Source organism: Poecilia formosa, unplaced genomic scaffold (assembly GCF_000485575.1).
Source record: "Poecilia formosa unplaced genomic scaffold, Poecilia_formosa-5.1.2 Scaffold15, whole genome shotgun sequence".
NCBI lineage: Eukaryota > Metazoa > Chordata > Actinopteri > Cyprinodontiformes > Poeciliidae > Poecilia > Poecilia formosa.
In genome coordinates this window covers 4,422,647-4,444,979 of record NW_006799954.1, presented here as the reverse complement: position 1 = coordinate 4,444,979, position 22,333 = coordinate 4,422,647, and the positions used below count along the sequence as shown (strand labels likewise).

Genomic DNA, 22,333 nt, shown 5'->3' with positions numbered 1-22,333 from the left:
ATGTATGTGTGTTTATTCACACATTAATATGTTTACAGGGGCCCCGTCCATTCTGGAAAAGTGTTTCAAATAAATATGGAAAAAGAAAATGGAGAATGGAAAAATAATTATATTTCTGTACTTCATAACCTATCCCACTGCATGACAATTGCATCAGCACATCCATTCAATCATCCTCACTGCATCTGATATTTCATCCATCCATTCATTCATCGATATACGTACTTGTCCATCCATCCATCCATCCATCCATCCATCCATCCATCCATCCGGGGCAGTTTTTGTGTAGGACCGCCCCTGCACCAGGAGTTTTGTTCCACCGCTCGCATCTCATGGTGAATAAGTTCAGGGAAACGGTTTAAAGTGCGTCTTCCTCTCCGCGCGGGATCAGTGAATTGAGGCAGCAGCATCCCTGCTAGGTGCATGCTTTAACACCTAGCAGGGATGCTATTGAAGGGGACAAAAGCGCTCTCGCACTGGCTAAAGTCACATTACGCACCATTTGTCTTGCTTAAGCGAAGTGTCACCACTGTCTTCCGCCGCAGCTGCGCACGCGTTAAGTTGAGGTGTGGACCTCCTGGTGCGATCTTAGATGCGCCTACGGGGTCCTTTGATTTGGCCCAATAAATTTCAGCTAAGCTGTATGGGGGAATAATATTTCACCGTGCAAATCTACAGAAAGTGGCGTTTAAAAGCGCATTTTGGTCATTTCAATTCGAGGACTGAAAAGCAAATCGGAGTGGGCGAGCACTCCTCTTGATCTTTCACCAGAATAAGTGGAAATTAAAGCCAGCTGCACCTCAGTTTGATGAGGAGGGTTCAAAGGGATGAAAGAGTTAATCAGAGGGGAGGGCGCGGGCACATGGAGGAAGGTGTGTGTGTGTGTGTGTGTGTGTGTGTGTGGTGGTGGTGGGGGGTGCCTTGGTATAAAACCAGCTCCAGATCGCACAACAACACCAGCGTGCGTCTGCCCTATTTCCTCCCGCAGGTTTCTTCAACTCTGTGAGTTTAATGCTGACCCTGACTTGGAAGATCTCTCGTTTTTCCTCGGTTCTACCTGTGCCGTTAGTCCAAAGGTCTTCTCGCTGGACTATGCCGCGCAGAATGCGAACTGTGCAGAAAGTTGCGCAAAGCGGATGAAGTGGAGAAGTGAGGGAAAACCTGTGGCATGAGGTTGAAAATGCGGCGAGGAAACGCAGCTGCGAGTTTTCTGAGTTTGGAGATCTGACAAGAGCGGAAAGTACCAATGCTCCACGCTGGATCAGCACCACAACTACTCGGTACAGGCTGGAGTAGTCTCTGAACTCAATCAAGTGTTTACTCATTCAGCCTAAATAAGATTATATGATTAGAAAGCCAAGGAGAATTGGTTTAGAAAAAAAAAAAGAAAAAAACTGGATCCAATTTCATCTCCAGTTCCTCGCATTCTCTGACTGCTTGTCCACCTTGTCGATCGGTTTCCTCCCCCGGTTTTTATTTTATTTTAATTTTTTATTTCCTTTTCTTTTTTTTTCTTTTTTTTTTTTCTTTTGCACCTCTGATTCCCGAAGTGGCTCCGAAGTGGTGTTGCGGCTCCTCGTCCCCGGCGGATCCGGAGATTGGAGTCTCTGCACCGGTGGGAGTCGGAGGCGGAGCTGGAGCTCCGGCCACACCGCGGGCTCCAAAGAGCGGCCGCGTCAAGAGGATGGTGCGGCTGGCGGCAGAGCTCCTGCTGCTGCTGGGACTTCTCCTCCTTACCTTACACATCACGGTGCTGCGGAGCAACCCGCTGCCTCAAGGAAATGCTACTGTGAGCCTGGATCAGGATACAACACTTAAAGAGGTGAGTAAGGAAATCTGCTGCCACGAAGGAGAAACTTAATGTAATAATGTAGGTGTTGTCCAGGTAACAGAGCCGAACCAAGTTTTCAGTGGAGCACATCCTCTAAATGCAGGACCATGAAAAGTTTTTTTTTTTTTTTTTTTTTTTTTTTGTCTGATGTCTGTAGGTGTGTGGTAAAGCACGGGTTCTGCTGGTATCAGACACTGGTTCAGTTTTCAAATAANTGGAGCACATCCTCTAAATGCAGGACCATGAAAATTTTTTTTTTTTTTTTTTTTTTTTGCGTTTCTGCATTCTGGTCATAAAAGTTTTAGATTGTCAGCCGCTGGTATCAGACACTGGTTCAGTTTTCAAATAATGTAATCAGTAGTTATCAGTAGCCTTTGTCACACCTGGCAGTGAGTCTTTGACATCACTGGAGGAACAGATCTGATTCAGCCAGTTTGGATGGTTTCAGTGCCATACAACCTCTTAATTAACTGACTTTAATTAAACTCCAAAGACTGTTTCTTCTATTTGTTTTTTTTTTTTTGTTTGTTTGTTTGTTTGTTTTTCTTGGATTTGCTGGTGTGGTTTGGACAATTGTCCAGTTGCATAAATCACTTTTGCTGGAGTTTTCAGGTCACAAACTGGTGATCAGATATTGCCCCTTGGGATTCATTGCAAGCAGCAGTAGTAGTAGTTTAAAAAAAAGTCACCCAGATCCTGACAGCTGTGAAGTAGCCCCACACCATCACACTTCCACTACTGTGTTTTGCTGTCAGTGTGATGTTTTTTTTTTGTTTTTTTTATGTTGTTCTGGGTTCTTGACCTATTTCTGGATAGATTTTGGTTTTGTGCCATTACTTCAGGGAAGGTTCACCACACTTCCACGATTTCTCAATTGGAGGATATTGACGCCCCTCTGGTGTTCAATGGAATTCCAAATCCTTCAGAATGGCTTTGTAAGTTTTTCCAGACTGATGGAAATCAATACTTTTCATTCTTACATGTACATGATCAGGGTTGTTTTGATCAGGGTTTTGTTTTTTGTTTGTTTGTTTGTTTTTTCTTAGATCTGCTACTCTACTTCCTGTTGTTGAACAGGTTCTATTTAGGTGATTTCTTGATTGTACAGGTCTGGTAGTAAAACTGCTAATAAAATTAAAGTCTGTGTTCCAAAAAATATAGTTAGTCACAATTAATTAATTGTGAAATAATGATTTTATTATTTGATTGCTACATTTTAGGGCCAAGTTAGTTTGCATAGCTTTTTTCCTTAACTTAAATAATTACTCAAAAAACTACATCTTTAACTCTGGAAACATTTCTGTGATTAAAAAAAGAACTAATATCTAAAGATGTAATTCAGAAAACGAATATCAAAGATAATCAGAGTATATGATAAATTATGTGACAAAGTGTTTATGATACGACTTATAAACAACAAGTCATTGTTTATGACTTATTAAACTTCAAAACTTCGCTTAATGTTTACAACTGATACATTTGTCAGATAGTTTCAATAAACAAGTAAAACTGTTATTCACCACTCCAAAACTGTCAGAAGCAATTTAATAATAGTTGTTATTTCTAAAGACATCAGAAGTTTTGAGTTCTCCTTTGAGTCAGAATCTAAGTGCTCGTTGGGGCCCCCTGGTGGCTTTTATTATTATTTTTTATTTATTAACCTCAGTTCCACCAGGAAAATCCCATTGAGATCAAACTTCTTTGTTTCAAGAGAATCCTTGCCAAACAAGAGAGTCCGGACCTGGTGACTTTGACCAGCCGCATAGTTTGCTTATGCTTCTGGCTGGCTCTGTTAGGTTAATTAAAGCCTTCACTTACTGAGGAAGGCTCTTGGGAGTCTCTGGGGATTGGCACATTCTCCCAAAAGGGAACCCCCAGGAATGATGGTGTGCCAGGAGAGGGGTAGAAAATGATCCGGGGTCAGAGATCAGCACCCTTGCCCCACAGCAGACACACCTCCTATTGTCAGGGAGTTAAATGCTAGCTGCAGGCACTTCTGTCATCAAGGGCTCATCACTGTCATCCAAACCCTTACTTGATAAGGCAGAGGATCAGGCCTGAGCCCCTCATGGTGCCCCATTTCCTGTTAAGATTCCCTGATGTGTGTTTGGAGAGCACTTTGTCATAAACCAAACCTCCACCTTGTTTGGATTTCAGGCAAAGAAAATTGTGTTTGTTGTTGTGTTTGCTATTTATACAAAAACCAATTAAGGTGCCATGCTGGAAAACATAGGAACAGAGGTAAAGGAAACGTCATTACAAGCCGGAACGGTTGAATTACTGACAAGAACATTTAATGAGATGAATTTATTAAAATTAAAAGAAATAGAAATGTATGTTATGTAACCCTGGAATATATTTTGAACATAAGATCATTGAGTGTTGCAGGAAAATAATGTTAAAACCTAAAAACAACATTACAACACTCTAACCTGGATATAAAAGCATGCAAAAGATTTTCTGTGTCCTGTTTTGACAGGAAACCCCCTGTTATGGCAATGTTTATGAGATGGTAGTGGGATCATTTAGTCATGGTTTTTATGTGGATGTTAAAATTTCCATTTGAGTCAAACAGCTAAGTTACTAGCGAGAGGTGTTGTGTTTATTTTTGGGTTTTTTTGCCTCACTGATTCTGAGGGCTGATCTCTAGCATTTTTGGGACCAAAACAACAGTCTCTAACTTTTCTGTATTAAACTACAGCAGAGGTGTCCCAACCTTCTGCTACAGGAGCCAGTGCTTTTGGGCGAAAACCACTGGATATTTGTGGCTCCATTTACTATAAAGACGCAATAAAAGCACAAAATGTGGTAAGAAATGAGGAGCAGCTTTTTTTTAGGAATACTGTATTTTACATCCTTTTTAAAATGTGAAATATCACCTTTTTTTTAAGTGTCTCTGTGTCAACAACTTGGGGTGTTCAACCAATACTGTGCCATTCTCGAATTGTGGTGCAGAGGCTGAACAAAAATCATTTCAAGGGCCACAAATGCCCTCTAGGTACACTTTGGATGCCCCTGAGCTGGACGAACTTCTGGAACATTCACTCACTTGGGTTATGCCACATATTACCGATATTAGGAGGTGTTGCAGTACTATATATTCTGAGCAAGTAGGAGCCTAGATATTAAATGAAAGTGGCCTGAGAGTAGAACCTTGAGGAACCCCACCTGTGATCTTTGTTAACTCGGGTTCATTATTGTCAAATGAAACAAAACAAGCCTGGTCTTCCCTGGTGTGCCAAGTAGACAATAATGAAATCAGTACTGAAATCCAGGATTACTGAATCAGAAGTTCAACACAAATGTTTGCACAATAAATCAATCAGGTTCATTTTTCCTTGGTGTGATGACATCAGTTGTTATCACACATCTGATCAAACTGATGTTTTTGACTCCTTTGTGATCCAGGTCAAAACGTGCCATAACACAATTCAGAAGGGAGACATTTGTCAGCATGACACCACTTGAAACATGTTTAATGGCTTAGCAGCCCATTTTAACAGCGACATCAAGCAGACATACTTCAACAAAGCCATAAATCCACACCAAAGACTTATGAGGGGTTTGGGATCAACGGGCTTCTTTAGAAAGTGTCAAAGGTATAGTTCAGGAATTTTAAAGTGAGGGTGTGTTAAAAGCTCACAGGCCGCTCCCACTTTACTTGTAACAGATAATGCTCTCTGTTTCATTTAGTAAAAATCTATATGATCATTGTTGTGCCCCATCAATAATCTTCCTATATTCTGTAGCAAGAAGATAAAATTGTAAAGTATTTCCAGTTATATTCAGTGTTAGAAAAGTAAAGAGTAGCTAAAATCAAAATATCAGTATTTTCTCTGGAGTCAAATGGGGTGGCCAGAAATTTTCCATCGGGAGGCCATGCCCCCTCCTGACCACCCCTTAGACGTGCCACTGGCTACTTTGATCTGAAATGCTTTACATGTTCTGTTCTTCATGCATGTTTCACACAGGATGATTTTTGGTGGCACCCCATCTCCTAACTGCAATTCCCATATAATCATAAAATCCAATGCAAATGTGACAAGAGCTATAAATGGCATTGCTTTAAAACCACTGTGATACTCTTGAGTTTGGAATATTTTTAAGACAGCAGAGGTGAGTTCTGGTTCGGCATAAAAATGTCCCACAAAATAGCCCCGGAGAACCTCATGTATGACCTTTGTTCGCTTAAGCGAATAAAGAAATCTAACTGATTTCTTAGATTTTTTTTCCATGTCCATGATCAATCCGCAGTATCGTCATGGGCAGTCAAGTAAGTTCTTGACCAGGTGTTAAGATCTTATTGATCTGTGGCTCCGGAGCCACAAGTGGCTCTTTGGACTTTCCACAGTGGCTCTTTATAGCTTTGGATATAAACCTTTAAAGAACCAAGCAGTTTGTTTTAATGCACAGATGCAGGTTTTGGCAGCTTTCTTAGTTTTTCATGCATGCAATTACAGTAATAAAGTAATTCCTAAAGTACAATAGTATATTTTTCTTGTGCTTTTTAAAAAGAAAATGAATCATCCTCTTTTCAAAGGGCATATGTGTTTTATTTTCACTGATTTAAAAAAAAATCATGTAACATTTTTGGCTCTAAATGAGTTTTATTTAGCAGGACAGTGGGTAAAAATGACTCTTTGGGTTGTAAAAGTTGCAGATCGTTGATTAAGTCAATTTTACTATCTCACCAGCTTTTCCCATCCATTAAATATTATTATATGATCGACTGGGTCAAACGCACAACTACAACCCAGAAAAAACAAGATCGTTTTTGTACCCTAGACGTTATGCATTTTAAAATGTTCACTTAATTTAAACGTTTACACTTTCTGTACCATGTGACGTGTGTTTTCAGTGCGAGAACATCCGCTGTGGTTCACGGTAAACTGATCTGGTCAAACTGCTGTTTTCAGTGGTTCCTCTATGATTCAGGTGAGGCCGTGCCTCAACGGGAAAACACTTGTCAGCATGACACCACTTGAGACATGTCTAATGGCATAACTGCCCATTTTAACATGAGCGTCATGCAGACGTACAGTCACAGCGCTCAAGGCGCTGCATGGCCCCCATGTGCAGACACTGAGTCCTCAGTGCAGCTGCCCTGGGTTCAGTTGTTGGTTTGCATGTCTTCCCCTTGCCTCTTATTAAAGCTTTGGATTTTGACCAAAGCTTTAAAACTTACAAACAATAGCGTTTGTAAGTCTTAAACATCCTTCAATTTCCAGAGTATTTAAAATGCTCATCCCATGTAGCAGATAAATATGTATCTTCCTTGGAAAAATTTCTGTTCAAGTAAAATAAAAACATGTCAGGTATGTTTTTTTTTTTGTTTGTTTTTTTTACAGCTAATAACTGAGGTGCACATTTTCAAGTCTGTGTTTTCCTGGATGTTAGGCCATACAAAGCTGAGGAGGTATTCCAGGAATTTATTGAATATTTGTCGTCCAGCCAAATGCTGAATTGGATGAGCAGGAAGAGGAGCAACGGGGAGTTTATTCTGAGAAATCAAAGGAGGGATTCTGAACTCTTCATCCCAAGTTCATCACCCCACATTTCAATTATCCTAGAAATTCCTTTAGCAATGAAAAATGAAACAAACCTTGAATGTTTTTTTTTTTGTTTTTTTTGCACATAAAGTATAGATAAGCTTCACTGACTTCTAATGAAAAGAAGTGATGTCATTCTGCAGCCATGCTTGTCACGGCTCAGGTCATGCATTGTCAACCAAACAAGGTGTCAAATTAACAAAAGTGCAGCAAAAAAGAATTTACTTTAGCTTATTTATGTCCTCTCTTGTCAAAGGTTACTTTAAACTATGCACCTTTTCAGTTTCATTTGCATCCACCTTTTAGATGTGTGAGACGGGAAGGATGATTTCTTTTTTTTTGTTTGTTTTTTCTCCACCACTGCTGAAAACCATGTGGTACCGTGTAGTCTGCCTTAATTTCCTGCCAGTTCCCTGGGTGGGGTGGGAGGTGGGGGGGGAGAACTGAGTGGCTCCCAATTGAAAATAGTCATGGCCCTTTAAGGAGCTCCTCACAATGTAAAGCCAAAAAAAAAAAAGGGAGGAAGCGGGAAAAGAAGGCGATGAAGAAGAAGAGATACTGTGAGGGAAGAAAGGAGGTGGCTTGTGTACAAGTGTTCATTCATGCCTTTTGAGAGTCAGGGTTTGGGGGCAGTGAGACATCCTGGGAGGCCCCAGATGAGCGGACGACTGGTGTGTCACTTTTGATCTCCAAATGAAAGGATGCTCCTCGACATATGAGCGATGAAAACTATAACGCAGCCGGCTGTCAAAGCTGGCTGCACATTTAAATGGGGTTATTCTGTGCTTCTTTACCTATAAGGTTGTGTTTGAGAGCAAAATGATGAAAGGACTTGTTTTTTTTTTCATTAACACGTGTGTCATATTCCTCTGAAAACAATATAGGAGGATGGGTGAATAATCTGCTAAAAAAGAAAACTTTAATTTCTTAAAACTTATGTTTGCTAAAACAGCCCTGATATTTGTCATAGCGCCAGATGTTAATAATATGCTGTGTTAAAATAAATATCCATTCTTTCTGCTGTTAAATATTGATAGTGGCCCCTGCTGAGACAGACTACACAGATGAGACGCCTGCTTTTGTATTACGCCGCTGTATGTTTGCGTTTTACGTTGTGATTAAACCTGCGAATGCTTCGTCTCGGTTGCTCCCTCGGCGGAGCTCAGTTACAGCCAACGAGTGAAATCTGAAGACTGGGAACATGAAAGGCAGGGTTATCACATGGGCAAATCAAAGTCCAAGTACTTTTGTTTGAAGTAGCGAGAGCTCTGTAATGTTCACGCAAAGAGCAGATTGCTGAACCATAAATTGGGCTCCTGAAATCATTTTATTATTATTTTTTTTTAAATTCTCCTTCACAGAGCTCATAGCCATAAGTGTCTGGTTTTGGAAACAACACTGCTAGAGTTTTAAACTGGGTTCAGTTTTATGATTTCTTTTCCCACAAATATTATAATTTTCTACATGAATCCTCATACGCAAATCATTCCATTATCCAGAAAAAAAAAAAAAGCTAAATTCTTTACCAAGAGGTCGCAGAAAAATCCATGCTTCTTTCTCTAAATGAATCATTCAGCAGCAGGAATTCTTTAACGTTTTGTCACGTTTAAGTTAATCTTAAAAAAGCAATGCAGCTGCTTTCTCCTCAACAGAAGTTAAATGTACATTTATAATCCCGGCTCCCTTGCTGTGCAGCTCCATTTACAGCATCCGTTTTGCTCCAGAGTGCACCTTGGCTCCACACAAACAGCTCCAGTGGGGGCTTTTATGCCCGCCACAATGTGGCTGGGCTGACACTTTGTCTGTGACAGGCCACCACAACCGTGCAGCACCGCTTCCATATTCTCAGGCCTCGGTCTGGCCACAAAAACACTGGGAAGGGAAGAAAAGGAAAAAAAGAAAAACAAGAAACATGATTGATGCCTTGCTTTGATCTTATTTTCTGCCATCCCAGAATGGATGATTGCAGACTACTTATGGCTGTCTGTCCAATTTAGGAATAATTGTTCCTTCTGTGCATACCTGATCGAGGACATATACCTCAGCTGTCATTATGGGATGGATTTACAACACCCTGTCAGAAGACCAAATGTTTTTCTGTCTTCAAGAAGGCAGATGTAATTATTTTTGCAATGTTTGCTTAGGTTTTTCCGTATAGCAGAGCAGGAAAACCATCACTCTTACATAGCTCTTTTTTTAGGCAGCAAGACAGCAGAACATGCTATGTACACAACATATTACTATGGTAAAGTTGCAGCATATTTAGTCAGGATAAAAAAAGGAAAAATACAGTCAGGACGTACATAGTACCTAAAAGCAGGCTCAGAATAGATTTTATTTTGATTGAAGCAGACAGTTCTTCTGTCTGGGTTCAGAGTTGAACTCGCATGAACTCAGAAATTCAACCAGTGTTGCTGTGTAAAAGAAAAATGTGGCGATCTTTGTTCTAAAATGATCAAAAACAGGAATTAAATGTATTCTATATTTACTCCAAATACATTTCAATTGTATGCATATGTTTGTTTCTTTCTCTTCTTTAGCAAAACACCTTAAATGCAAGAAGTAGGTCATTCGTCCAGCTGGCTCCTGAAGACCGGAGGTCTGGTGCAGAGCACCGGCCAGCCCATCAGCCTGCAACGCTCCCCTGGGTGCAGGGCAGCAAAGTACACAAGGATGGTCCTGGGGCTTTCCTCCTGGATCTGCATAACTTTCCGGACCTCTCCAAAGCCGATATCAATGGACAGAACCCCAACATCCAGGTGAACATGTGTGCCTGTGCACCTGCTGTTTGATGCACTTTGATGCTTTTCTTTACTTCAAGGGACACTCTAGGATTTTTGAAGTGAGGCTCTGTGAAATGGTGATAAGCAGTTAATGTCCTGCCTGCAGTAGATAACTCTCTTGGCGTCTTCGTTTAGCAATAAACGCAGAGGAGTTGGTCCCAGAGTCTTAAATCAGCAGCTAGTTCAAGAGGGACCAAGAAAAAACTGGACTACTACAACTCTAATCTAAAAAAAATGTCATAAAACAAAATACATTTTTAAAACAATTTGCATCTACTACTTATTTACATAGAAACTGTTCATTACGTACACAGGAAATTGTGAGAGGAGGTGGTGCAACACCAACAATCTTCCCAAGTCAAACATAACGAGAGCAGAACATCCCTCAATCAGATTTTACTTGATATTTGTGTCTTTTTAGACCAAGACTGCTCAGATTTATTTATTTTTTGTGGAAAACTAAAGCTAATGGCTAGACCAAAATACCTTAATAGCAGTTTATGCAACTTTAAGGTGTTTTCACTTATTGGCGTTAGGTGACTAAAGTTAACACTTTACTACAATTTACATTTACAATGGTAGGAGGTTGTCCCCCACAATGATCATCATCCTGTTTGAAACATGTACTGTGGATGTAGCATATAAAGCATTGTGGGTCAATGAGACAAAAGTTTTCACTAACCACTAATATTTTTGTGAGGTTGTCCTAGAGGCTTACGTCCCGCTTATATGGTCTGAAATCAAAATGGACTTCAGAGACATTAAAACCATTACAGTCAAAAACCTTATGGTGATGCGTGGGGGTGCAATTTTTTTTAACCCTTTCAGCCATCATTGATTGCATTGGAGGGGTTTTTACACTAAAGCTGATGATTACAGGGAACTCTTAAGAAGGAGACAAAGCATCACCAAAGCGTGAAATGCATTCTAAGCACGGAACACGACCGGTATTCCAGTCAAAGTATCTACCTCGTAAAAAATTAAAGAAGGGTAAAAATCAATAAAGTTCACTTTAACTGCTACAAACAGACCAATTCACTATGTTCCCAGAGGCCAAAGCTAACAGATTGTCCAGGCTGTTGCGAAACCAAAGCAGATTTTCTTCATCTCTAAAATGCTTAAAAACTTGGGAATCCTGTTTTAGGAACCTTAAAACCATCGCTACGTTTGTTATTAACACGTAATCTGTAAATGATTTACTCTGTGGTAGAGGTGGTAGACCGCCAATGACCATTCCAATTTAAAGTGAGGTTGTGTAAAGGTCAATATAACAGTATTTACTCAAACCACTTTTATATTTTTAGAATTTACTTTATCCTGGTGAAGCCTTCTAAACTGTCATCATGTTTGCATTGGGCAGGTATTTACACAGAGGATCGATTGTTTACACAGGGAAGTGAGCTAGGATGTTGTGCCCCACTAATGATCTTCCTGTGTGAAAAAAAAAAACACTCACAATCATGTACAGAACTTCAGATCAGAGAAACTATCTAAACAAAAGTAAAACAAAAAATATTGCAGCAGTCTATCACCACTGGTGGTGTACATTTCCTGTGTAAATAATCACTGGATTAATGCAAACAATAAAACAGCCCACAGACCACGTTGGTGTTGTACAGTAGACACCTGGGGGGTGCAGCCAATCAGTACCAGGGGAAATTAATCCCATGGGTTAGCTCCTTTGCAAATGGCAGCCAGTCCAGCATGTAAAGTAACGTAAGCGTCTGAGCTCTTAAATATTTTTTTATTTGCTCTGTGAAAGGAATTGAGGCATATGTTGATTTTCCATAAAAAAAAAAAAAATGAAGCTGCGTTCCACCGGAAAGAAAGCTGTAAATGCTGAACTGCAAATATAGGCGATACACCTGATACGCCGCATTATGTATCAGATCATCTCATGAGCTCTGTGTTGCAGGTGGTGCTCTAAGACGGCATTAGTCCTTTTTAGTCTTGAGCCCTCTTGGATTACATATTAGCTTTAGCCAGCAAGTCCAGCTAATTTGGATTTATGATATGAATTAGGGTAACAAGAAGATTATCTACTGCACGTAAGATGTTAACTCTTTATAACCTTTGAATTTAAAATTACCCCTTTAAGCTTTGGCGACGCAACAATGAAGGAAAAGAGGTAACAGGAAGGAGAACAGTCTGGTGCACATCGTTGCACCCTCTTTCTTCCTCTTTCTCCATCCTTCTTCTCTACCCTTGCCCCTTTTCACACTTCCTGGATCCCAGTAAAGCGTAGGAGAGACTCCACGTCAATCATGCTGACAGCTGAAAGGCAGAGACTAACCAACAGAGCGTCACTGCTGCACTAACCCACGTGCAGGAAGATGGACGGTAGCCTTATGTAAATGTGTGGCAGGCCCTTGGTCATAAATCCCTCAGTGAAGCAGATGGTTGAATAACGGCTGCCATGTTTAAATCATTCTCCTGTCTAATCCACCAAAGGGGGCTCTTTGCATTTCTGAGGGCATCATTGCTAAATATGAGCATGAACAAAGTGTATTAACATCTCAAGATGTGGGAAGAGAGAAAGCAACCAATTGAGCAAGGGCGTGAGGCTGTGGGAGCAAGGCAGGAGGAGGAGGGGGTATCTTTGATCCTGGGATTCATCTGGCTTTCATGGTCTGGAGGAGGCCGAGTAGCCCTTTGAACTCTGTGTTTAGGTGGAGAGAGCCGGAGAGGTGGGAGGGCAGGGGTGGTGTCCCCCCCCCCCTTCATATGGGAGGCACATGTGTCAGGACAGAAAGGGGGAGGGAGCGATGCTGTGTGCTGGGGCAACAGAAAGGGCCTCCTTATTGCATCCGATGTTATCATTCGTATCTTTAAGATGAATATATATCAATTTTAGACAACCCCTCCATAAAAATCTTAAACATTAAGCATAAATTAGTTGGCCTTTCTGGTAGTTTTTAGCATCATTCTGAAACTCACTTTACTGAAACGGAAAGAACCATTTAATTCACGGCCACTAAAACAAGAAAACACCCCAGTATGTGAGAATAATAGCACCTTCTTGAAGTATGTCCCTGTATGGCTGGAGACATGAAACCAATTGTTTGCATGATCAGAACAACTTTGACTGAAATATGTAAGATGGATGGTTATTGGTGACAGTAAAAGGACATGACAAATGCTTTAGCCAAAATCACCAGTGAAAGAAAAGGTGGCTGAATCTCTAGAAGTAAACACACGGAAGGAAAACGTATAAATGTCTGCTGGAAACCCTTTTTGCCTTATGGGTATGAAACAGCTCGAATGGTAGTTGGGGGCACAATATTCCTCCAGGAAGATAATTGGGACCTGTGCTTGTTTTCTTTCTCAGTGGCTGAGCCAAATGAATGAGAGAACATTCGGCAGCAGATGCTCTCTCACCGTTTTGACTTTGCTTGCAACCACTGCAGGTGTTGCATTAACTTCAATTAACTTTTTAGGGACAAACAACTTGTTTTAAGAAAATCAAGAGTAGGTTGTGTGACAAATGGTGTCCTTGGAAATGTTTTGACGGCTTTGACATCATCATCACTTAACTTTTGGCTTCCCTGTGCTAACTTGTTTTTAATCTAATCTTCCAGGTTCATGGGATGGCAATGAGTATAACTGTCATGAGCTATCATTTATCTCTACAGGTAACCATTGAAGTGGTGGATGGACTAGAGGGCCATGAACCTGAGAGAGGACTACGCAAGGAGAGCAAGCCCAACTGGGCCTCCCCCAACTGGAGAAACTGGTGGCCTCACACCTCCTCTTCGTCCTCTCATCAAACAGAGGAGCACGATCGCTCCTATGGGAGAAAAACGGAGGACAGCAACTTTCTCAGGCCGCCGTCAGACTGGGACAGGAGAGGAAGCAAAGCTCAAACCGAATACGGTGAGACTGACAGCAGGGTGTGGGTATTTGTTTGTGTTTGCGTGATATGTCACCGGCTCCAATGGGGCTCTTATTTGAGCACTGCTTCCCAGATGGCCACGGTCTGATGCGGAATCTGTAATTTGCAGATTTACTGATTTAAGCTGTCAGAATAATAAGGGCAGTCATCCTAAGCAAGCCCCGATTGAAGCCCTTGCGCGTTTTTATGGGACAGATTCCACTGTGGCGCAAAGCTAGCTGCGTCGTTGCATCAAAGTTCAGTCACAGTCAAGGAGCCGGAAGCACCATTAGGGCCTCTGAGGGACTCGAACCACGCTCTCCAAAAGCAAACCCCACAGATAAATCTGCCATGAAAGAATTTATGCTCACTGTCATACAGTGCGGCCCATGTTGAAGCATGCCCAAACCAACACAGTCAAACAGGAATTTCTGTCGTTTTATTCACTTGCACTGGGGTGTTTGGAGGAAAGATGTTTGATATTTAGTAAACCATAACCCCTGTTAAATGCCTCTGGCTTATCGCTGCGGTCATCTCCATCATTCTTCCTGTATTTTACACCACAGTAATGGACATGAAATATTTTATCTGCATTACTGTCATAGTCTTAAAGTTAATGATGCACCGATGGGACAATCATTCATCTGACGTGTGGCCTGAGAATTTTCTTTTTCTTCCTGAATTCAGATTTTTGTCTTGACTGAATATGGCTAATGTGGTTTATATTACTGAAAAAATGCGTATGCTGAAGGGCAAATGGAGGATATATAGGGTGGTTTGAACGCCAGCCAGAAATGCTTGCATCCCAAAATGGCCACATTAATGTTTCTCTCTTATTAAATATGGCTTTTCAAACGTGGATCAATGTGTGTGGCAGAGTCACGGCGGTGGTGGCGGGACAAGGTGACCCTTATGTAACTGCTTCTCTGTTTGCATTTGCTGTCATTTCACTTTGAATTTTCAAATTAAGGAGTTAAGCATACAGCAGCTATGAGGTGTTCAATGTGCACTAAAATTTGTCATTGAACCTTTGTTAGAAGGCTTTTGTGCATTTTCTCATACTACACCCACACATAGAAATATATTTTATTGGGATTTTATATTAGAAACATTCAGGAAATCTAAAAGGTTTTGCATATGTTTGGATGGAAATTATCAAAAATTTAACTGGCTATTTGAATCATTGAACAGGATCTGATTTAAACATATTTAGCTGGCTGTATCGTTACTATCCTTTGCCTACAGAAACAGTAAAACTTCCCTGTGTTTCTAAAGCTCCTAGCAGGTTTTCTTTGAGGACTGCTCTGATTTTTATCGCCATTTATCTTCCCATGAACTCTGACCAATTTAACTGCCCGTGGTGAGAAAATGCATTCCCAAGTTTTATCACGGGGATGGTGTCTAGTGTTGGTTTTCCACCGCACATACCATTTGGCATGCAGATTAAAAAGTTTTGTTTGGTTTCTTTTGCCAAGAGAACCTTCTTCTACGCATTTACTGAGTTTGTCACGTGGCAAACTGTAAATGATAATACTTCTGACATTCCTTCAACAATGATTTGTACTCGCTACTCTTATATAAGGGTCAGTTTTGTGGAGTACATGGCTAGTGGTCTGATTTCCTTTGTACAAGCTACCATTGACCTCCTGCTTCTACCTACACCAGCCTAAGTTCATGCAGCCATGTCTTGATATATTTGCATTTTTTCAATTGACAAGAGCTTTTTGAGATGTCCAAAGTTTGGAATATTGTTTTCATGACCTAACCCAGCTTTAGGTTTCTCCACCTTATCTCTGACCTATGTCCTATGCTCCTTGGTCTTCACGATGCTGTCTCTTTAGCAATGTAGTGATGAAGGAAGGTTTTACTCTAGATTTTATTAAAGAATATTGAGGTTAAGAAGGAAGCAGAAAAATACATGCCATATGTAGTACTGTCCTTCTGCTACTTTATGTAAAATATATTGAAGTTTGCTTTTATAACATTACAAATTGTGAAAAATACATGCATGAACATTTTTGAACTGCACTGTAACTCTAGGATTTTGTCTGTATTTGTGCTAAAAAATCGTACTGTCTTTCCTTTCTCTGATCCAAGACTACATGGATGGTGAAGGAGACTGGAGCAGCTGGTCAGCATGCAGTGTCACCTGTGGAAACGGCAACCAGAAGAGAACCAGGTCCTGTGGGTATGCCTGTACGGCCACAGAGTCCCGGACTTGCGACATGCCCAACTGTCCAGGTAATCTCCTGTTTGTTTTTATCCTTATCAGGAGCAAAACAAAACCCACTCATTCTTCATTCCATCCTTGTCCCTTAAGGTTTTGAAGACGCCTTCAAGACGGCAGCTACTGAAGTGAGCCTGCTGGCTGGGAAAAATGAGTTCAACGCCACAGAGCTCTTTGGTGTTGGTAAGATTTTGTCCGTTTACTTTTTTTCCTCCACCCCATCCTTCTTATAGATGCGACTGCTTTATCGCAGAGAATGTTCCTCTACACAGTTGGTATGCTTCCATTTAGCGCCATTACTGTGAAAGTGCTGCAGGGCATGAAGGCCAAAGCTTTCATCTCTACCCACCTTTTATCCCAATGTTCCTAAAGTCTTCAGTAAAACCACACACTTGTGGAAAATGCTACTCCTGCTCACACTTCTGAATTTAAACTTTAATGCTGGCCACCAAACATTATCTCTTCCAGACACAGACAGCTGTGAGCGATGGATGAACTGCAAGAGTGAGTTCTTGAAGAAGTACATGACGAAAGTGGCCAACGACCTTCCCAGCTGTCCCTGCTCTTACCCGACCGAGGTGGCGTACAGCACGGCGGACGTGCACGACCCCCTCACACGGCGCGATTTCCGCTGGAAAGACGCCAGCGGGCCAAAAGAGAAGCTGGAGATCTACAAGCCCACGGCCCGTTACTGCATCCGCTCCATGCTGACCCTGGAGTCGACCACGCTGGCCGCGCAGCACTGTTGCTACGACGACGGCATGAAGCTCATCACCCGCGGCAAAGGGGCCGGCACGCCCAACCTCATCAGCACGGAGTTTTCCGCAGACCTGCACTACAAGGTGGACATCCTGCCCTGGATCATCTGCAAAGGAGACTGGAGCCGCTACAACCAGGCCAGGCCGCCAAACAATGGCCAGAAGTGTCCAGAAAATCCTCAGGATGAGGATTATTACAAACAGTTTGAAGAAGCGAGGGAGTTCTAGCCCACTGTGCAGCTCAAACTAGACTCAGAGACTCATGCATCCTCACAAGAAGCACACTTGTCATAAACCTGTCCGTTTTTTCTGCTTTGGTGACAAGTTCCGTTTTTAAAAGGTACTCCTCTATAATGTTGCTGCAAAATGTTACTCAGTTGGTCACAAAAAGGGAGAAATTTCTTCATTTTTTTTTTTTAAAGGGAAAGTTACTATTATAGAAACGTCAGTTTAGACTGTGTCCAAGTTTGTCTCTGTAGATGTTGCAGTGATAGAGTAATGAGACGCCGTCTCCCAGGAATGTGTTGGTCAGAAACGGGCCAAAGGACAGAGCGGCTCAGTTTTAATAATTTTCTGTGCAGGTTTTATCCATGTAAGCTTGTGGGTATGAATATTTAGCATGCACATTTCTGTTTCGTTCATGTACCTCTGTAATATTCTGTCTGTGAGGCAGTTCATTGTAAAAAGCCTGCATTAGTTTTGTAAAGTATTTATTAAAGTGTAGCTGTGATTGTGGTGGGTGTCTGTGATTTTAGATTCTCTTTCACATAAAGGTTTTTTTTTTTTCTTCTTTTTCCTCTCTTGCTAAAGCATTCACGCTCTGTGAGCATTTTTTTACACTTCTTCTACTCTTACAAGCCCAAACTTCAAACTATTTTATTGGGATGTAATATTAAGGGCAAAAAGACGGCTTCAGTGCAGATTAAATATAGATTGTCTGCAATCACAGACTCTTATTTGGATTTAGGTCTGGACTTTGACTAGTACATTCCAACAAACGAACGTGCGTTGCGCCAACCCAACAGTGAACAAAGTCAGTCCTCAAGGGCCAGTATCCTGCATGTTTATCCTGCTGGAGAAAAGAGGTCCACAACATGATTTTGTGCAGTGTTTAATTACACACAAGTGGACTCTGTTAAGTGACTTCTGAATGCAACTAGTTGTCTTTATTCATTAGTAGCTGACCAGGAAGAAAAGGAGTCTGAGAGGGGGAAGACATGACGTAAATGTATCGACTGAATCGAACCGGAGTCGTGTGCCGGCTCTACCGCTGAGACATGTGGAGCCCCAGGGGATTTTATTAAGCGGTATTATAATAGAAGGGCCTAAATGTGGACACTTTCTAGGTGTTTATGTGTTTAAAAAAAACAAAAAAAGAAACTGTGGATCCTTTTCCTGACATTTCCCCCTAATTATTCACTAATTTGTGTTGTTCTGCCACATAAAATCCCAATAAAACACGCTGAGGTTTGTGGTTCCAATGTGACAAAATGTGAAAAAGTTCCAGTGGTTTGAATACATTGAGACACAGACAAAGACTAAACCAGAGCTTCGTCTCTAATTCGTACCTCACCATCGCTCAAAGCATAGGATATAACTAACGGAGTGCGAAGAACGCGAGAAATAAACATGCAGAGAAACGATTGAATATGAAATGTCTAAAAAAAAAAAAAGCCAACAAATATGCGAAGGTGTATTGTCATTTTCCCACATCTTCAAGGTTCATCAGCTGCTCCTAGATTTCTCTCCTGCTGTCAAACAAACAAACAAAAAATCATCTCCAGGAACAGGAAAAAAAAAACCAAACATCTCATCTAATCAATTACACTCCTCCACAGAGTTAAGCCAGTGCACAAGACTTCCATTAGTTCCATCCAGAGTGGCTGTCAGGACAGGCCTTTTGATGGGGCTGTGATATTTCTTCAGAGGACGAGGAGAGTAAGGTTCCTTTGAATGCGACTCAGATTCTTTCTTTGGCATGTGTCCTCACATTCCTGAGTAATTTCTCAGTGTACACACACTCCCACACACACACACATTCACTGCTGCTTGTCCGTAGCAGAGAGTGTGCGTGCGTGTGTGTGTGTATGTGGGGTGGGGGTTTAGGGGTGGACCTCTGACCGTTCCCTCTCCGCTGAGTGCTGCAGTCATTGTCACACAGAGAAAGCCATTCATGGTGCCCTCATTCCTGCAGTCTCGTGTGCTGCACAGCTGGCCGGGTGCAGGGGCTTGTCTTTATAAAGCAGCAGGCCCCAGCACGTTTCACACCCCCGAGGCGCTCTCTGTGCAACCGCCTAGTTGTTTCTGTGTTCGTGGAAAACTCCACGGGCATCGTCCGACCCATTTATCCGCGACTCTGCTTTTTCTCAACGTGTCCACTGAAAAATTGAACAAGAAGTTTGCTTAATCCGCTGTCAGTCCCTCCCCCCGAGTTAAAGCGTGGTTTATTGCCGAGATTAAAGAGAGCAGCGTGGATCGTTGTCTTGGCGCGGCGTCTGCTGAGCAGGTTTAGAGATCAAAGCGAGGTGTTCACCTTTTATTTTGTAACATTAGCGCCAAGTTCAAATTGACGGCATACCTTCCACTCCGCCACGTCTCTCCCGCCTCCACCCAGACTCTCCACTCCAGGCAGGCTCCCTCCTTGAGCAGGCGGTTACTCGCATGCACGCCGCACGCCGCTGCTGTTATTATTGCGCAAAGGTACCGATAGGAACACAGATAGAAGGCTGGAGAGGGCGGCTGGTGTGAAATTGCAGAGGAGGGCAGGGAAAGTCTACGCCCGCCAGAGGAAAGAAACCTCGCTGCTTGGACTGTTTGTGAGGCCTCGCTGCTGTGCTGCTATTTCCAGCACGGCGTTCTGGTTATGATTCAAAGGCTGCACATTAGTGGTGTATTGTCAAGGACCCGAAAGGGCTCATTAAGCATCACTACGATATGGGTTTTGGTATTTTGCCTCTATTTTTGTTATGAGAAAGGAATTATGTCCAATGTGCCGCTGACACGGCTTCAGATTGAGCTCGTCAGAGCTTCCCCTGGGTTTTCTCACCAGAGCTACACACCAGAGCCACAGTGCGGCAGTCAACTAAATAATTCCATGGACTTTGACTTGCTTACACAAAAATGTAAAGGGTGCCTTGAATTTGTACTGGAATCCCTTTACTTTGAAATAATTAAATAAAATCCAGCGTCGAGTAATTTGTGCGTAATTTTGTCTCGGTCGTCTCAAAAGCGTCCATGGATCATGAAGATCAAGGAACGCAGCAGACAGGTCTGGAATCGGTTGTGGAGAAGTGTAAAGCAGAGTAAAGTTAGAAAGCTATTCCTCTGGAGGAGCTGCAGAAATTCACAGCTCAGACATGCGGAAGATCATCTGGCTCTGGTCAGATGAGGCCAAAGCTGAACTTTTTGGACCTACATGCAAAACATTGTGTGACAGAACACACCATCCTCATCCTCAACATGGAAGTGGCAGCATCACACGTTCTGGGGTGCTTTTCTTCATACACCCCAAAAAACGTTTTGGTGGGGGAAGCTGAATCCAAAACAAATCTGTCCGAAAGTTATATGCTGCAAAAGACTTGAGACTGGGGTGGAGGTACAGCCAGAGGATCACTGGATTAGTTAAGATCAAAGCATATCCATGTGTTTAAAATGCCCCTGTAGATTTAATACTCTTCCACTTAGATTCTTGTCAAACTCATGCATAAGCCTAATTTGGAGTATTCTTAAAGCTCTGCCTCATCATCTTACAAGCAGAAAAGCAAATGTTTGTTTTAGGATCTCAGTCTGAAGGCTCCTGTAGGTAAAGGGGCAGGGACATCTCTTTGTTTTGGGTGTGCTGCAGATGTGGCCGAGCCATTTTTAGTCTCACTTCCCTCACTTTCTTTCACTCGCTCCCTTACACTGCCGCTTTATGGGTGGTGTGGCACAATGCAGGAAGTGTCTGGGCCGCAATACCGCAGGGCCCTAACTTCATGGCAAACCTAATTAAAAGGTTTTTCTTTCGGCTTCTAATCTGAAAGGGCTGTCCTGGACCCGGACCTTGCTTATCTTTCATCCGCCCACCCCCAGTCGTCACCCCCGGCACTTTACTGACATAAAAAAAAAAAAAAAAAAAGCAGGCACCGTGCCATCAGCTCACATCTTTGGCACGGCAACACAGGGGAGGAGTAAGCTGTGGGGGTCAGGGGGGGAGCAAATATGGGCATACAGCTGAGCAAACGGGACAAGTACAAGTGTAGGACCTGAGAGGGCACGGAAAGCGAAACAGAGCTCTGCTGCCACACAATGAAACGTAGAAAATGGCAAATCAAATTTCTTTGACTTGTTAGATGTTTGGGTTGGTTTTACAGGCACCTGCTGCTGGCAGGTCCCGTATAAAAGCAAGCACCTGCTTTCACTTACAGCTCCTTGCGGAAATACTCTCTCAACCAAAGATTTTCATCTCGTATACCAACGCAAAGTAGTTCCTAATTGTGAAGTGGGGAGGAGACTTTACTAACAGACAAATCTGAGAATTGTTATGTGCATCCCCCCTGGCGCTGAATATTTTGCACCACCTTTTTGATGCAAATGTTCAACTATCTTTCTCAGAAATGCTGCATTTATACACACAGGACGACACTTAAATATGCTAAGCGGCTTCTGAAGGCAAATGGTTGCATTTTGTTTAGTGGTTTCAGAGAAAATATGAGGTAAATACAGGTACAAAACACACTTTTCTGCTTTGCACGTCTGTATGTGGAAAATCTACAGGCCCGTTTTTGGACTATCGCATAAAAAATCAAAAAGAAAAGTTTATGATTGTAATATGACAAATACTTTAAAAAAAACTAGGCACAGGAATACTTTTGCAAGAAAATGTATACAATGTTTCAGGGTATAGATTAACTTTTTCGGGCTCAAAGGAAAAGGCATCGATTCCAGACCTTTTTTTGTTTGTAATAACCCATATGTCTTCTACACTGTGCAACGTCGGCTGCAGACATCTGGAAAAACATAAAACATGGTTTGATTTTAAATCTAGATTTTGACTGACTAACCAGGCTATCACAAAGGGCGGCTGGTATGACAATGCCGAGGCGGAATGGTGTCTTGGAGGTGGTGAAGGGGCAGCGAACATGAGGAACAAAAAGCTGCGCGGTGACAGCACCGCTTGGCATGTTGAGGACAGCAGGGCAGACAGGCAAGGCTGCTTGCCTTTGATCTTTATTTGCTTCATGTCTGTTTTGCATTTATAGAGCTTTGCTGAACGCATGGCATTGGACACACGGAAAATGGCTCAGGACCGGTCCGCGTTTTAAAGAGCCGGGGT

At 42.1% G+C, this 22,333-nt stretch overlaps 1 protein-coding gene across 1 annotated transcript; it reads left to right on the top strand.

Moving 5' to 3' along the window:
• Positions 1–898: 898 nt before the first annotated feature.
• On the top strand, positions 899–17,754 carry LOC103134171 (isthmin-1-like). Its single transcript, XM_007546316.2, has 7 exons — positions 899–1,280; positions 1,551–1,822; positions 9,921–10,139; positions 13,796–14,036; positions 16,132–16,275; positions 16,355–16,444; positions 16,730–17,754. The coding sequence occupies exons 1-7, from the start codon at positions 1,247–1,249 to the stop codon at positions 17,245–17,247; spliced, it is 1,518 nt and encodes a 505-aa protein (XP_007546378.1). The 5' UTR covers positions 899–1,246; the 3' UTR covers positions 17,248–17,754.
• Positions 17,755–22,333: the final 4,579 nt, after the last annotated feature.

Excerpts from the sequence above, each read along its gene's own strand:
- LOC103134171 (XM_007546316.2), top strand. The coding sequence starts at position 1,247 with ATGCTCCACGCTGGATCAGCACCACAACTACTCG. Across the intron at positions 1,281-1,550 it reads ATCAGCACCACAACTACTCG|TGGCTCCGAAGTGGTGTTGC; the intron begins GTACAGGCTGGA and ends TGATTCCCGAAG. Across the intron at positions 14,037-16,131 it reads CAAAGCTCAAACCGAATACG|ACTACATGGATGGTGAAGGA; the intron begins GTGAGACTGACA and ends CTCTGATCCAAG.